Consider the following 14,375-nt stretch of genomic DNA (forward strand, 5'->3'; position numbering starts at 1 on the left):
TGGTCACTATTATGATCGATGGGTTTAAATGGGTTAATAAAAAAAATTAAAAATCCCAAATTGTCAGTATCAGTCAGTTTTAAGAAATAGTTTGTATAAGTGTATGACACAAAGTGAAGGCGCAGACCAAAATAAAGTGGAGTGATTATAAATGTATTAACGATTATTAGAGACCCTTAAGATGATGTGCACCAAAAAGCATTGCGCTGGGTTAAATTTAAATAACTTTACTACTCTACTAATTTTGAACGTCATCTTCTGCCCAAAATGCATCTTTTACAATGCATCACGTGACAATTTTCTCTAAAGTTTAGAGAAACTTTAGAGTTTTAAAATTTAGAGTCTGTAATCCAGTGTTTGGTTTTGTTTTGTTTTTCTTGGAAACCAGGTCTTTGGGGGTTAAAGGTCGCGGACCCCTTGTATAATAATAATAATATATTATATTATATATAATATATTATTATATATAATATAATAATAGTATAATTATAATGAAAACTACTATAACAGAAGTTCATAATGAAAGTAGAGAGCATAAATAATGTCTGATCTGGAGCGTGGCTCAAATAGTAAAAGTGACGACTGTGCTGTGGAGAGGGGCTGATGGTGAATATATTATTTAATTATTATCTATTTCTGTTTATTTTACAGTATTTTTCATGTTTTATATTGGTTTGTACTTGTATACACATGTTTATGTCTACTTGTTTACACTTGAGTGTGTTTATATACTTTATTTGGGAGCTGTGCCTGATCTGTGTGAGCGTGTGTTTGTGTGTGTGGGGGTGTGTCTGTGTGTGTTTGTGTGTGTGGGGGTGTGTGTGTGTGTGTTATAAATGACAGAGATACGAGGCTCATTCACTCCATACAAGAGGTCCATCTGACCAATTCAATTATGGGATGGAACCTTGAGTGAAAGGTGAAGTGGAGATTGAGGGAGTCTTCTGCAGATATTAAAAGCTAATTGAAAACTATTGGATACTTCCTCTTTTTAATCAGACTACCACTCAGTGGTAGTGTGAGTACTGCAATATAGCAGTAATAATGTTAGATGTAAACACTTTTTACAGATCATTCATACAGAAGTCATACATCACATTACATCACTGTTAACATCACATTGTTGCTTTTCCCATGAAATCCCTTGTTGAGTTACTGCATGTAAAAATAAAATTGCTTTAGGGCTGGGGCAGGAGTCTCATTCCAGACTGATATGTATCATACTCTAAATTGAGTTCCACACATCAATCTGGAATGGCACTTCCTGAAAGTGATCGGAAAATGCGGAAAGCCGTGATGATTATTTGAATCTGATTGGTCCAAGCGGAGCAAGCCGAAAAATAAAATTTTGGTTAAATCCAGTTCTTCCCTGACCACAAACACACACATTTCTCACAAAGTACTTTCTCTAAAACAGAAGACATCTGTCGGCGTCGCCATGTTTGATTTAGTTTGGACGCTTTGTCTTTGGATTCTGCACAAATGTCAGTGCTGCTCTATGACTGGTCCACCTGCAGAGAACTTGAACCTTACAGCAGGAGTATCTCAAGATGGTTTCTCATGAGTTTGTGAACTCAAAATATCGTGAGAATCCATCTTGCTGTGTAAGGTTAGGGCAGAAGTGTTTTCCATGAAGAAAGTTAATTATAGACATCTTCTAACTATCCTTAAATGACAGCTCCTCAAAACCAAGTGTCAGTGATACAGTTTTGCTAATGAACATTATGAAAACAACAGTGGCTCAAAGGTCAGAGAATCGATTCCTGCTCTGAGTGTCGTTAGGCAAGACATTTCACCCACTTTGCCTAGTATGAATGTTGTGTGTGTGTGTGTACAGATTGGCAGCCTCATTCCTGTCAGTCTACCCCAGGGGAACATAAGGCTGAATTCACACTTTCAGCCCAGTTTAGTCCTGGTCTATCCCTGATCGTTCCAGTTTAGTCCCTGTTTGGCTCCTGTTTGACCCCCATGTGGTGACCAGGACTAATGCCGGTCTCACGTTCATGTTGGGAAGTTTGGATCGGAAATCTCCCATCCAAATTTTTTGTCGGATGTTGAGAACACACTTTATATCTGTTTGTGTTGCCTAGAGCATTTACCCCTAACTTAAAAAGGGGGTATTTTACTGGGGTATTAACTGCTAACACAACATATTTAGATCACCACGTTACATTTTATTGTTTTTAAAATGCTATATTGACTGAAAAACAACATATTAACATATTTATTAGTTTCTGATAAAAAGTCACCCCTCTCCTCTCCCTTTGCTCCCCCTTCAGAGCGTTATCACAACACAATCAGCTGCATCCCGTTATTGAAACTAACGCACATCACATCAGTTTTGTATCATGTTTTTGTATATTTATGGAGAATTGTCATATGGGAGCATGGGTGACATTTGCTTGTGGGCTGGGCATTACACAGAATCTTACAGCTAACCATAGTAAGGCATGTTTTTGATGAGGGAACAATAAAATGTATTTAGCAAAATTCCTTTTAATGTTCACTAAATATCTTGCAGTGTTTCTTATTAGATGTGAACTCTCCTTTGACTTTCACCAATCACTGATGTCACAACTTGGGTCGTTCACGCTGCTGCCAAAATCCCCATTTGCAGTTTTCATGGTCGGAAAGTCATATTTACGGTTTATTTGACACCACATGAAAGCGGCATAACACAGGACTAGAACAGAGCCAAAAACACAGCTCTGACACAGCTCAGTCTCACATCACTTTTATTCACAGAGTGCCACATACGAAAGTCCACAGGAGTCTGGACCAGAGACATACGGATCACAAGTCTCTCCAAAGTCCACATTGTTTCATCATTTTGGGTTGAGGTGGAGAATGTGCAGACAACCATTGAACAACATGAGGGAGTTCCAGTCCAGTACTTGACATTTTCTTGTACATTTTCAGGTGACAATATAGATCCGAAAAAAAAAAAATACACAACAACTTGCCTGTCATGAAACATTAATGAACCATCAATTGTGTTTCTCAGTTGATCATTTCTTTTCGCAGATTTGAATACATGTAGGTCACAATAAGCAGCACACTGGGGTCTGTCCGTTGGTTTACATGGCGGCTGGCTTTAACACCGGCTTGGTGCGAAAATACAAATCTAAGGGTTAATTTGAGATAGTTTTGGGTTTCATTATTGTCATTTTAATAATTATCTACAAAAAAAACTTAATTACAGCCATGATTTCATAAGACCTGCCTACATGTATCCATTATCAGCAAATTTATTGATTCTGGGCTGCGTTCACACTTGGATACACGTCACATGTGGGACTAAACCAGGACTAGACAGGGACTAGACAGGAACTAGACCAGGTGGGACTAGCAGGACCAGGACCAAACAAGGACTAGACCAGGACCAGACCAGGGCTAGACCAGGACTAGACCAGGACCAGACCAGGGCTAGACCAGGACCAGACCAGGACTAGACCAGGACTAGACCAGGACTAGACCAGGACTAGACCAGGACTAGACCAGGACTAGACCAGGACTAGACCAGGACTAGACCAGGACTAGACCAGGCAGGATGAGATGAGGAGGACAAGACCAGGACAAGACCATGACAAGTGTGAACACAGCCCAAGTTTTTTTAATTTTTCTTTTACAATACCAAAATACCTGCTCTTAAAAGATAATGTGTTCATTTATTTTAACACGACCTTTGCTTCTGAACACTGATCTGAACACTGTAGCTTAATCGTGACCTTTTCACAATGGTGATGTGGTTATGCGTTTCATTAGCTTATAAATTAGCAACTTTATTAGCACTGTATTTCATCTTCACAAAATAGTTCAGGACACATGTGTTTACAAGTTCTGTGCAGTCGCGATACTCGTTCATTTTTTCAAAACACAATAGGGTTGACCAACATTTATTTTTTTTATTCATATTTAAATTTTCAAAAACAATCAAATGAAATGTTGAGCGAGTTTTACCATCTAATCGTTTATGTTCATAGAAAGTGAGAGTTTAAAGACGCACTGTGTAACTTTTCACGTTGAAGATCTGCCACTTGCTTGGAGCTCGATACATTTAATGCCGTGCTGAGGAACATTCCAGACAAACTGCATAATCCACCTTTAAAATGACAACTTTTCATTATCTCCATGTTGATGTTATCGCTTTACCTGATATTTTCCACAATGTAGCATTAAAATGTATCGATCGCTATGGAAACAAGTAGGAGACATAAACACATTAAGTAACAGGTCAGATCTATGAAGAGGCGACTCCGCTCACAGCAATAGAAACACCTGTAATTGAATAAATGCAAGATAAACTATTTTAATACTGCGGAACATTCAAAGCAATCACATCTCTGACCCTGTACCAGAAAAGTTACTCAGTGCAGCTTTAAATGTCCTATATTAAACTCAATTGAGTCCATGTTGTAATGTTATTACCTCATCAAAAACATATCCGGAGTTGTGTTTTGTTTCATTCACATGTTTGAATAACGCTGCATTATTGGCTTGCCTACGTCTCCAAAGCTCAAAATGGTCCGTTCCACCTTGTGATGTCATGTGGTGGTAGTTTTTAAGTTATGAATGAAACAAAACAAAACTTTGAGTGTGTTTTTGATGAAGACACAACATTATAACATAGATCAAATACAGTAAGTAATGTGGGCTCTTTAACATTACCACTTTCTATTAAAACAACAACTGATGGAAAAACAGCCAACACAATTTATTCATTTTGAACTTTTTGGGGAGTTTTCCAAATCCCACCGGACATAACAATACACGGCCATACCAAATCCACAAGACCAACGAGAAGAAAGGACTTGTGCCTCAAAGTTCCAAAGTCCACTGCTCACATCACTCAAACAGGAGAAGGTTCTGTCCATAAACTGGTCCAACCATCCAAGTGCTCCTCAGGGTTCTCCATGCTCCCAAACAATAACACTGATTAATGTCCACGAAGAGTCTCAGAAAAGTCACTCCACAGGTCCATAAAGTCCAAAAGGAGCATCCCAAAGTTTAATGCCAAAATGAGGTGTGTAGCAACTGTGATGTAACAACAGCCCAGAATGTAACAGCCAGTGTAATGGGATTTTAAATGGAACAAGTCAGTTATGCAACAATATACATGCATTTATGAATATTAAAATCACTTTTGAGAACTTTTTAAGTCTAGGGATATCCATGGGCTTCACTATGATGAAAAATAGCACCGTCGCCATAGTATTAAGTATTCAAAACAAAATATTCTTGAAAATCTTTTGAATAGTCAATAGGTCAAGAAAATGAAATCCATGAAAAGAAACATGGGATAGAGGAGGATGGGAGGGCATCTGATCTGGGATATAAGAGCATGGTAGGGCACCTGATACATAGGGATGTCCATGGTTTTCAAAATGATAAAAATCCAGCACAGTTGCCATAGCAATTAACAATTCAAAACAAAATATTATATCTTTTAAATGGCCAACAGTCCTAAAAATGTTCTCTCTAAACAGGAAGCTGAAATCCATGAAAAGGAAGTTGGTGCGGCATCTGACACAGTGCTAAAGCAGATTGGGAGGGCATCTGATATAAAGCAACTGGTCTATTGTTACATTCTCGGCTTATTACATTTAAAAACAAATACATTATCACAGTTCTGTTACATGATTGGCTGTTATTACTCATCAGTTGCTACCAGGTGCTGTGTCACTACTGGCCCGTTTTATCCAGTGCTAGATCAACACTTATGGCATCGGAAATCCTTGATAAGTGCAACAGGTAAATGCGAGGTGTGCGTCCAGGCTTGGTCCATAGGCAGGTGCCACAGGTGCGAGGGGCGCGGCAGGTGCACGGGGCAGGCGCCGTGGCTCTACCTGCCGAACACGCTGTCGTACTCTATGAGGATGAGCTCTACGATCTGGTTCTGGTAGACCATGTGCACGGCGATGTTCCCGCTCTCTGTCTCGGGGCGCAGGAGGGTGGGCCCGAACACGATGGCTACGCTCTGGGTGGTCATCCGGTTAGCCTCCCCGTGCTCCACCACCCTGATGAGATACAAGAGGACAATGTGTCACGCTGCAGAATGACAAACAAGTTTAATAGCTAGTTAAAAAGCTAAAATGATTGAATATGAATCCTTATTTACAAGCTTGATTTTGAATAATCAATAATACTAATGGGTTTATACAGCAACCTTCAAGTGCATTATCATTCATTCCAGACGCTGAATTGAATAAATATGAAGGTGGGTGAAGTGTTTTGCCTAAGAACACAATAACACTTTGCACTACAGAAAATGGTGTCCCACTGTGGCACTCGATATTCCCAGTGGTCTCCCATCCAAGTACTAACCAGCCCCAGCCCTACTTAGCTTCAGAGATGAGACGAGAACAGGCGTGAGATCGAGAGCATTGGTCACGTACGGATTAGCAGATTTCCTGTTTGTATTCTGCCTAAACGAACAAAATCACGTGACATTGGCAGGGACATCCAGTTTCGCCAAATACCTCTGTCAGCCGCTCGCGTCAAAGTTCTCCAAATACAAAGGCGGAGGAGGAAACACCATCATCATAAACATCCTAAATTAGCTAAACACAATGGGAGTTCTAAGGCCTTTGAGGTTCAAGCCCATTACCTGAAATAAGGAAATAGCGTAGGCTCGATAAATGTCTATCTACACAAGTCACAACTCATCACATCCAGATCATCAGTGTGAATCATTGAAATAGTCCAGAGATGTTTCCTGTGCCTCCACTCGCTCCAGGGCAGCCTATAATAAACTGGTTTAAAGAGAAGCTACAGCCTGGCATCTGCACACATAACCATACATGCAAGAGAAAGAGGGAGGGAGAGAGAGAGGGGGAGAGAGGAGGAGAGAAGAAGAGAAAGAGGTAAGACAGAAAGTGGAGAGAGAATATACAACCTGGCATCTGCACACACAATTATATATGCAAGAGAGTGAGACAGAAAGGGTAAGAGGGAAAGAGAAAGAGGGGAAAGAGTAAGTGGAGAGAGAGGAAAGAGAGCAAGAGAGATACAGAGAGAGGGGGGAGAGAAAGAAGAGAGAAGGAGAAAAATAGGGAGGGAGAGAGAGGATGAGAGGGAAACAGAGAAAGCCGGGGAGAGAAGGCGAGAGGGGGAGAATGAGATGGACAGAAAGAGAGGGATGGATAAAGAGGTAGAGAGAGAGGAAAGAGAAGGAGGGATCAAAAGAGAGAGGGGGAGAGAAAGGGGAGAGAAGGAGAAAAATAGGAAGAAAGGAGGGAGAGAGGATGAGAGAGGGGCAGAACAAGACAGGGAAAGAAAGAGGAAAGAGTGTGGGAGAGAGAAAGGGATGTAGAGATTGAGACAGAGAGAGAAGAGATATACATGAAAGGGAGAATGAGAAAAGGAAAGAGAGGGAGGCTAAAAGAGAGAGAAAGAAAAGTGTTGGCAGAGGGAGGAAGAGAGAAGAGAGGGAAGAACAGAGAGAAACAGATTAAATATGCACACCTCCATATATGTGGCTCTATAAATCCCGTTTAGAAACAACAGTTGGCGGCTGCATTACCGTAAACACAGTTATATAAATGCAAATGTGCCGCGCTGAGCAAATGCCACAGACACGTCCCATTGTGTTTGAATGGGGACTCTTTATGAAGTCAACTTATACAGGAAGCCTTCTCACGACATGACCTTTCAAAATAAGTGTTTTCATCAAATAGTCCACATTGCTGGGGGCAGTCTATGACCTGGAGAGCACTGGTTCTAAAGACGTGATGGAGACAGAAATACAAAACATGGACCTTATGCTGCTGCAGGATGTTTGTGAGCTGGGTTAATTTTCAGCTTACATATATTTTAAATAGAAAAGCACTTGTATGTGTTTCTGGCAATCAACACTTCTGTTTCATCCCCATTTATATATTGTATAAGCAGCTCTTGAGGTCAAAATAAGTCAGCTGTGTACCCTCTGCATATGTTTGGTTGTGAAAAGCGCTTATAAATTCATCATGGTGAATCATTAGGCTGCTTGGAATGCATAAGGTAACGAGGAATAACTTTTTAAAACTGTTTAAAATGAACTAGTTCTCTCTTTGTCGCTTTTAAGGCTTTAAAAGCAAATACTAATCAAAACTAAAATAGCATCAAAACTATATACTCTATTAAGCAGTTATCAATATTAAAAAAGTCACATTCACAGGACAGAAATTAATGTTTCCTGAATATCTTTAGAATGATCTTGAGCTGTATCAGAACAAGTATAAGTCCACATTTAGACTAGTATACGCCCATGGACCACTATGGAACATACTTGAGGGATAACACAGGTATAAGACCGCATCGTAATATAAAAAGATAGCACTATGGTTCAATGTTGAAAATTCTATTGTCTAAATAAAGAGTTTTATTATCATTGTGGTATCAGAATCAGTATTGAGTCTTTTCCCTAGTGGTGTCATGATTAAAATTTCAAACTCAATTTTGATACTTAAATTGAGTTTGAAATCTTAGTGTCATGACAACACTATCAAAGACATAAACATAAAATATCCCAGTATGACTGTATAGAGCCTGGTGTGTGCAGCATGGCACACAACACTAGAAAATATAGTAAGTGGAATTTGAACCGGCTAACCCTGAGCTGGTGGGCGAAGGCTTTACTGTCACCTCCACAAGGGAACCATTAATAACCAGCTAAACTGTGAAAATGTATAGTTGCTAGCTGCTAAGATGCACTCTGTATATTATGATTTAATGCTCACATTTGCATAATTTATTCATTCGCCAGATTCAAGTCACAGTCAAGGTGCTCCATCACCCACAGCTAAACAGAGTAACGCGTCTTCCTCTATAGCAGGGCAGTGAACCATGAACCTCCCAATGGCCAATGGACTATTAGACACCATGTTTTTATACTGACAAGAATGTTTGATGGTCATTACCTGCGCAGGTGTTTGAAGAGCGCCTGCATTGTGTCGTGGTTGGGCTTAGGCAGCTTCTTGATCAAGTCTCTGATCGAGTTGAGTCTCTGTTTGTAGTCCTGACACTCTGTGGAGAGAGGTAAGGAGAACGGTTTGAGTGTGGCTCCATCTTGTGGTCACATGAGAAATGACATCAAACAGGATACATACTAGTAACAGTTTATTTTTAATGATATTACATTCTGAAAAAGGACAACAGACTAAAATTGTGGTAATAACCTAATTCAAAGTTTGGTTAAATTTGAAGTGTCTGAGTATGTGCTTATTTTAAACACAAATCAACATTTAAGCAAGTGTTGAAAATACTACTACTTACTTATTACTTACTTGAATAATACATCTTGCACATATAATGAAATGTAATGTTATAATCTGTCAAAAATTAGATTGATAGTGCAGTGCTAATGAAGTTAACTCTGTAATATCGCTCTGGATATAGCTACTATTGAAAATGGTCAGGAAGAGGAAGGACTCTTGGGTGAGTTTTAACCAAGCACATTTAAATTGAAATGCTTTGATAATAAAACAATAGAATTAACATGCTTTCTGCTCCACACTAAAAGTTGTGTGGACTCAAATGGATCAGACTGGAGACATGGTAGCTTTATACTGAAAAAAGCAAAACACAACAAATAAACACCTTCCTCTTCTCTGAGTCCTCACTTTACTGTGATTGGTTAAATTCACTCTTCAATCACTCATGACAGAAGGTGACCAATAGGAGATTGTGTGAAAAAAGTGTTGCAAAGGATAAAACCACAACAACAATAAAAACACAATTATTTTAGACAATACGAGGTTACTCTTTAATTTCACCAGATTGTGCCCTCTATAGATCAAGACATGCTAAAACTACTTAAATTTTGTCAGTATCAATACAATACAAATGAGTATCAACTATATACTATTGTCCTTACTGATAGCGTTGACAAAGTCGTTGAATGATGCGTAGGTGAAGAGGGGCTCGGGCAGCTCTCTGAAGAACATCTTGAGCGCTCCAGTGGTCACATGGATGTCCTCCCATTTACTGTCGTCCAGCTCCAGCTTCTCATCTGCATATATACACATACACACATGCATAAGAGGGCAAAGGTCATGACTGGGAGCAGCATACAGGTAGTGAACAGGAAATTCCGCCCCTTACCGTGATTGACAGCAAACCGCAGCTTCTGGATGACTGCCAGGTTCCCGCTAACTCTGTACAGGCCATCCACATCCAGCCCTGAGAGAGGAACAGAACCAGAGGTCAATATGAAAGACTAGAGAGGAGGTATGTGAGAATAGATTTTATATTCTGATTTTTTTATTCTGATTTTTCAATTTACAGTATTAAAGTGGAACTAAACACAACAATCCACTTTTTTGCTACTTAACTGTGCACATGCTGTTTGAATGGCATTGTTTACTGCTCCTAGTAATTTTGGCCATTTTAGTGCAAACTAGGAATATTTGCACATTTTTCTGTCAAAACTGAGTGCGTGCTGCCTTCATTGGACTCTGCAATTTCAAGAACTATGTGACATCACAAAATACTGCCCTGATTAAAGCCAGGTGTTTCTGATTACAAACACCAGGCTAAAAGGGCGGAGTTTGAAGTGTTGATACCCGTTAAACCAATCACACCGTTTCTCATACCTCCAGGTCCGGCCTCACCTCTCCCCTCACCTGGAGTACACGTTTTACACACTATGCATTTCAAATATTACTTTTAATGGAAAATAAAATGATCAATCAATCAATATTCAATAGAACCAGTCTTACCTGTGTCCTCCACATGGTCGATGCACATTCGCACAAACTTGGGCACAGTGGAGTTCTCCCTCTGACACAGAGCGCTCAGATTACAGCCAAACACCGTGTCTGCAACACAACAACACAGGAGAGCATCTTTAGGACTATGTACCGGTACTTCAGAACAATACATCTACAACTCCTACTATTATCAGTAAAATCACTACTACCAAGAGTACTATTATATTTCTACTACTTTCTACTAATAGCTGGGTTTTAGATGGCATCACATTATTATAGGCTAATAATATTTAATACAGATGAGGCAGTTAAAATTAGATTTTTTGTTGCTATATGGTATAGTCAATAATATTAAAAAAAACAAAAAACAAAAAACACTTCAGCATTTGTGTATTTACCTTTTGGATATTTCATGGAAAAGTACAATGTAATTCATAGAAAAATCTGGCTTTTGGCCCCATTTTGAGAGTATGACATCATCACATTCTAGTAAATGAAAACCACCATTACTACTGTTGATCCTATGTAAAAAGCATGGATTAGTCCTACATGTAAACTATTGTGTGTGAGCCTAACATTAGTAGTATCAGTGAGGTCAGATGTTGGCTCGGTACAGTTTACCTTTGATATAGCCCTTGTCTCGGACGGCCTGGTAGGTGGGCCGTCGTATGAGGAACTTCTTGAGCTTCATCCTGGTCTTTTTCTGGTCTGAGACGTCCATGCTCACCGAACTCTTCATCACTGTGGGACAAACACACTCTTTCAGGTTTCATGTTTTATTTACAATCATGGCTAATTGGCATCTCTGATTGAAGTAGTGATGTGTAACTTTGTGATGTAGTTTTGGAGATTTTGTGACCACAAACCAAATTAACTTTAGCAGTTCCACAGGAGTGAATAAAAATCTTTAAAAATAATCTTGTATGTATTTGAGTTTTTCCCAGTAATGACATACTGGACACAAGGGCACATATCATGCATTATTTTGTGCTTTAAACAGGCTCTTGAGTAATTCACTAATGTAAGCACGGTAGTAATGAATGTGTTTTGATGGTAGAAAAGCAGAGTGAGTCTGGTGATGATTTATGGATGCACTCACACTAGTCCTTTTGAACCATGCCGTGCTCAAGCTCGATTGTGAAGCGTTCTATGGCCCACATTCACACCTGCACAACTGAACCAAGGCATGGGCGGTGACATCATCACACAGCGCTGTTTGTTTACATGTCGTGCACTTTTGCTATCACATTAGCGGTGAAAATAACTCAAGAGGCACAAAATATCTTTTAAATAGTGAGACAGATATGAAACCTGCTGTGCTAAATCCTCTGAGATATAGATATAATAACAGTGAGTGCCCTTTAATGTGATATTTCATCTGAAGATAATGGAAGGCTCTCTGTAATGTGATTAATTATAAAAGCACCTCTGTTCTTCTTGGAGTCTCGGTGCTCCTTCTCCTTGTCTTGTTTCTCTGCTCCTGGAGACTCAGGCATGTCTTCCTCGATGGCCTCGTCCGACTCCCATGCCTAACACACACAAACACACACGTCTGATTAAAGACACACAGGACACTACACACTTTAGCAGTACTGACAGGAGGTGGACTCACGTGTGTGCTGATGGTGTCGCTCAGGGCTCTGTACCAGTCGTTGATCACACTGTCGATCTCAGACTGGATCAGCAGCTCTGTACCCTGACGCGTCTTCAGCTGCAGCAGGAGGAGGACATAAAGACATTTGATTAACAAAGAAACATAATGATTTATTCTGTTTCAGGAATAGTTTTAGGGACCTTTATTAGAGGTGGATGATACAAAATAGGAGTAATAAAATGGAAGACATCGTAACTGGTGATTTGTAAAAAAGCTAAATTAATAAATCAAGTATATAGTCTATTAATGAAAACAAAAATGTGTAACTTTCAATGTAATCTGTCATATACGAGTCTATTACTGGGTTTCAGATTAAATCATAACATTTTATAGACCAATAATATTTAATACAGATGGGGAGGTAAAATGAACATTGTTAATGATTGAATGATTGAATGACTGATTTTTGTTGTAATACAAGTTAATGGGTCTAGTCACGAATCGAAATTATTGTGTTAAACATTTGTGAATTTACTTTTTGGATGTTTTATGGCAAAGTACAATGTTATTAACAAAAAACATCACATTCTATAATTTGAAAACCACCAATAGTAAGATTTCTGCACTTATGTGATTTGTTTTAAAGCAGTTTGTGTATGTGTGGGTGTGCGTGTGTGCAAAATTTGATTCTCAGCCGTCACATTTACAGACATGTTTTAGTTTACACAAAGATTTTTACACTTCTACACTGGAAAACAACAGCACAGCACACAGCACAGTGTTAAGCTCATGATAACACATGTTAACGGGTCATTTGTATGATGTATGGACTTTAAAAACAGGGAGGAGCACTTCATGGTTTCAATTGTTTATGGGGAAAATTCAAACTGTGCATTTGTGCTAGTTTAGTGTGGAGGTGCAAGCGGTACAAGCTCTGAACAGTACTTGTGGCCTATAATGTTAGCCTGCCATGTGGTGTTGTGCTGTTACCTCGATGACGTGCTTCTTGCTGGACTTGTCTTTGGAGGCCCACTCCACAGAGCCTCCTCTCAGGTCCACTGTGAACTCTGGCTTGGACTGGTTTCCCCCGAACTTCTGGAACAAAGAGACAGATCACACAACCGTAGAGACAAGATAGGTGGGACTCTACATACAAGCTTTATGTGCACTTTTGGAACGGAAGCAGCAGTCCTCCTTTGTCATTAAAACAAGTGGGCTGTTTATTAGAGTTGCCATAACAGTAAAATTTCTAACTCGATTTCGATACAAAGAAATAGACTTGATACTTGGAACTGATACCTTCTTAAATTAGTATGTTCTTTCCCAATAGTTTTAGTATTAATTAGTATAAGATTTTCAATACTTTTGATAATCTTACCGTTTATATATGTAATAAAATGACATATGTAGGAGGTGATATGTACTCAGCCCATTTCAAACAGTTCACTTATTGAATATTGAGGTCTGCGTTACTTCTGTAGCGAAAAATGCACAATGTCTTACTCTCAGTTAGTACACATGTTAGACACAACTGGGTTAGACAGGAGTTATCAATATTGTTTTAAGACCCATTCATCTGTAAAGCCCTATATCATGCATTGTTTATTGTTTTAAATTTCTTTTAAAGGATCTGTACCTGATTTCAAACCACGAGTGAGGAACATATTTTAGTTTTAATGTTTAGCTCCGCCCACTTAGTCCTTTATGCCGCCATGACACAAGAACTACAGTCTGGGATAGTGTTATGCAGTTGTTTCTATACATTTCCAATCTCTGCTTATTTTAACTTTGTTTTCATTCTTGAGTACTTAAAACACACTGGGATAAAGAATCTAGTGTCTGAGATAGTGTTATGCATCCATCCAGTGATCCACCTGAAAAAAACGCTATGTAAAATGAATTTAATTTCTTATTTAACAGCTTTTACCAAACAATCTATGATGTAATAAATTAAAATCAGGTACAGGCCCTTTAATTTTGATGATAAATCTTCATTACCAAAAGGTTACACTGGAAAGCCAAAAGTGGTAGCAGCTAACGTTGAGGTTTGCTAACTTCAGAGTGTAGGTAATTTATGCTCTAATGATCAGAAT

At 39.1% G+C, this 14,375-nt stretch overlaps 1 protein-coding gene across 7 annotated transcripts in view; it reads right to left on the reverse strand.

The window, feature by feature from the left end:
- Positions 1-2,721: 2,721 nt before the first annotated feature.
- arhgap12b (Rho GTPase activating protein 12b) overlaps positions 2,722-14,375 on the reverse strand; it is a 72,065-nt gene continuing 60,411 nt past the window's right edge. For 3 of the 7 annotated variants that reach the window (XM_055230040.1, XM_055230039.1, XM_055230035.1), the window contains 9 exons: positions 13,273-13,374; positions 12,301-12,399; positions 12,115-12,217; positions 11,310-11,429; positions 10,698-10,796; positions 10,081-10,158; positions 9,854-9,988; positions 8,898-9,003; positions 2,728-6,017 (listed from right to left, as the gene is read on the reverse strand). In XM_055230040.1, coding sequence (XP_055086015.1) covers positions 5,843-6,017; positions 8,898-9,003; positions 9,854-9,988; positions 10,081-10,158; positions 10,698-10,796; positions 11,310-11,429; positions 12,115-12,217; positions 12,301-12,399; positions 13,273-13,374 — 1,017 coding nt within the window. In that variant the 3' untranslated portion in view covers positions 2,728-5,842. Of the gene's footprint in view, positions 6,018-8,897; positions 9,004-9,853; positions 9,989-10,080; positions 10,159-10,697; positions 10,797-11,309; positions 11,430-12,114; positions 12,218-12,300; positions 12,400-13,272; positions 13,378-14,375 lie in introns of all 7 variants that reach the window. The other 4 variants (XM_055230036.1, XM_055230038.1, XM_055230034.1 and 1 more) reach the window with 2 other exon arrangements.

Source organism: Periophthalmus magnuspinnatus, chromosome 20 (assembly GCF_009829125.3).
Source record: "Periophthalmus magnuspinnatus isolate fPerMag1 chromosome 20, fPerMag1.2.pri, whole genome shotgun sequence".
Lineage (NCBI taxonomy): Eukaryota > Metazoa > Chordata > Actinopteri > Gobiiformes > Gobiidae > Periophthalmus > Periophthalmus magnuspinnatus.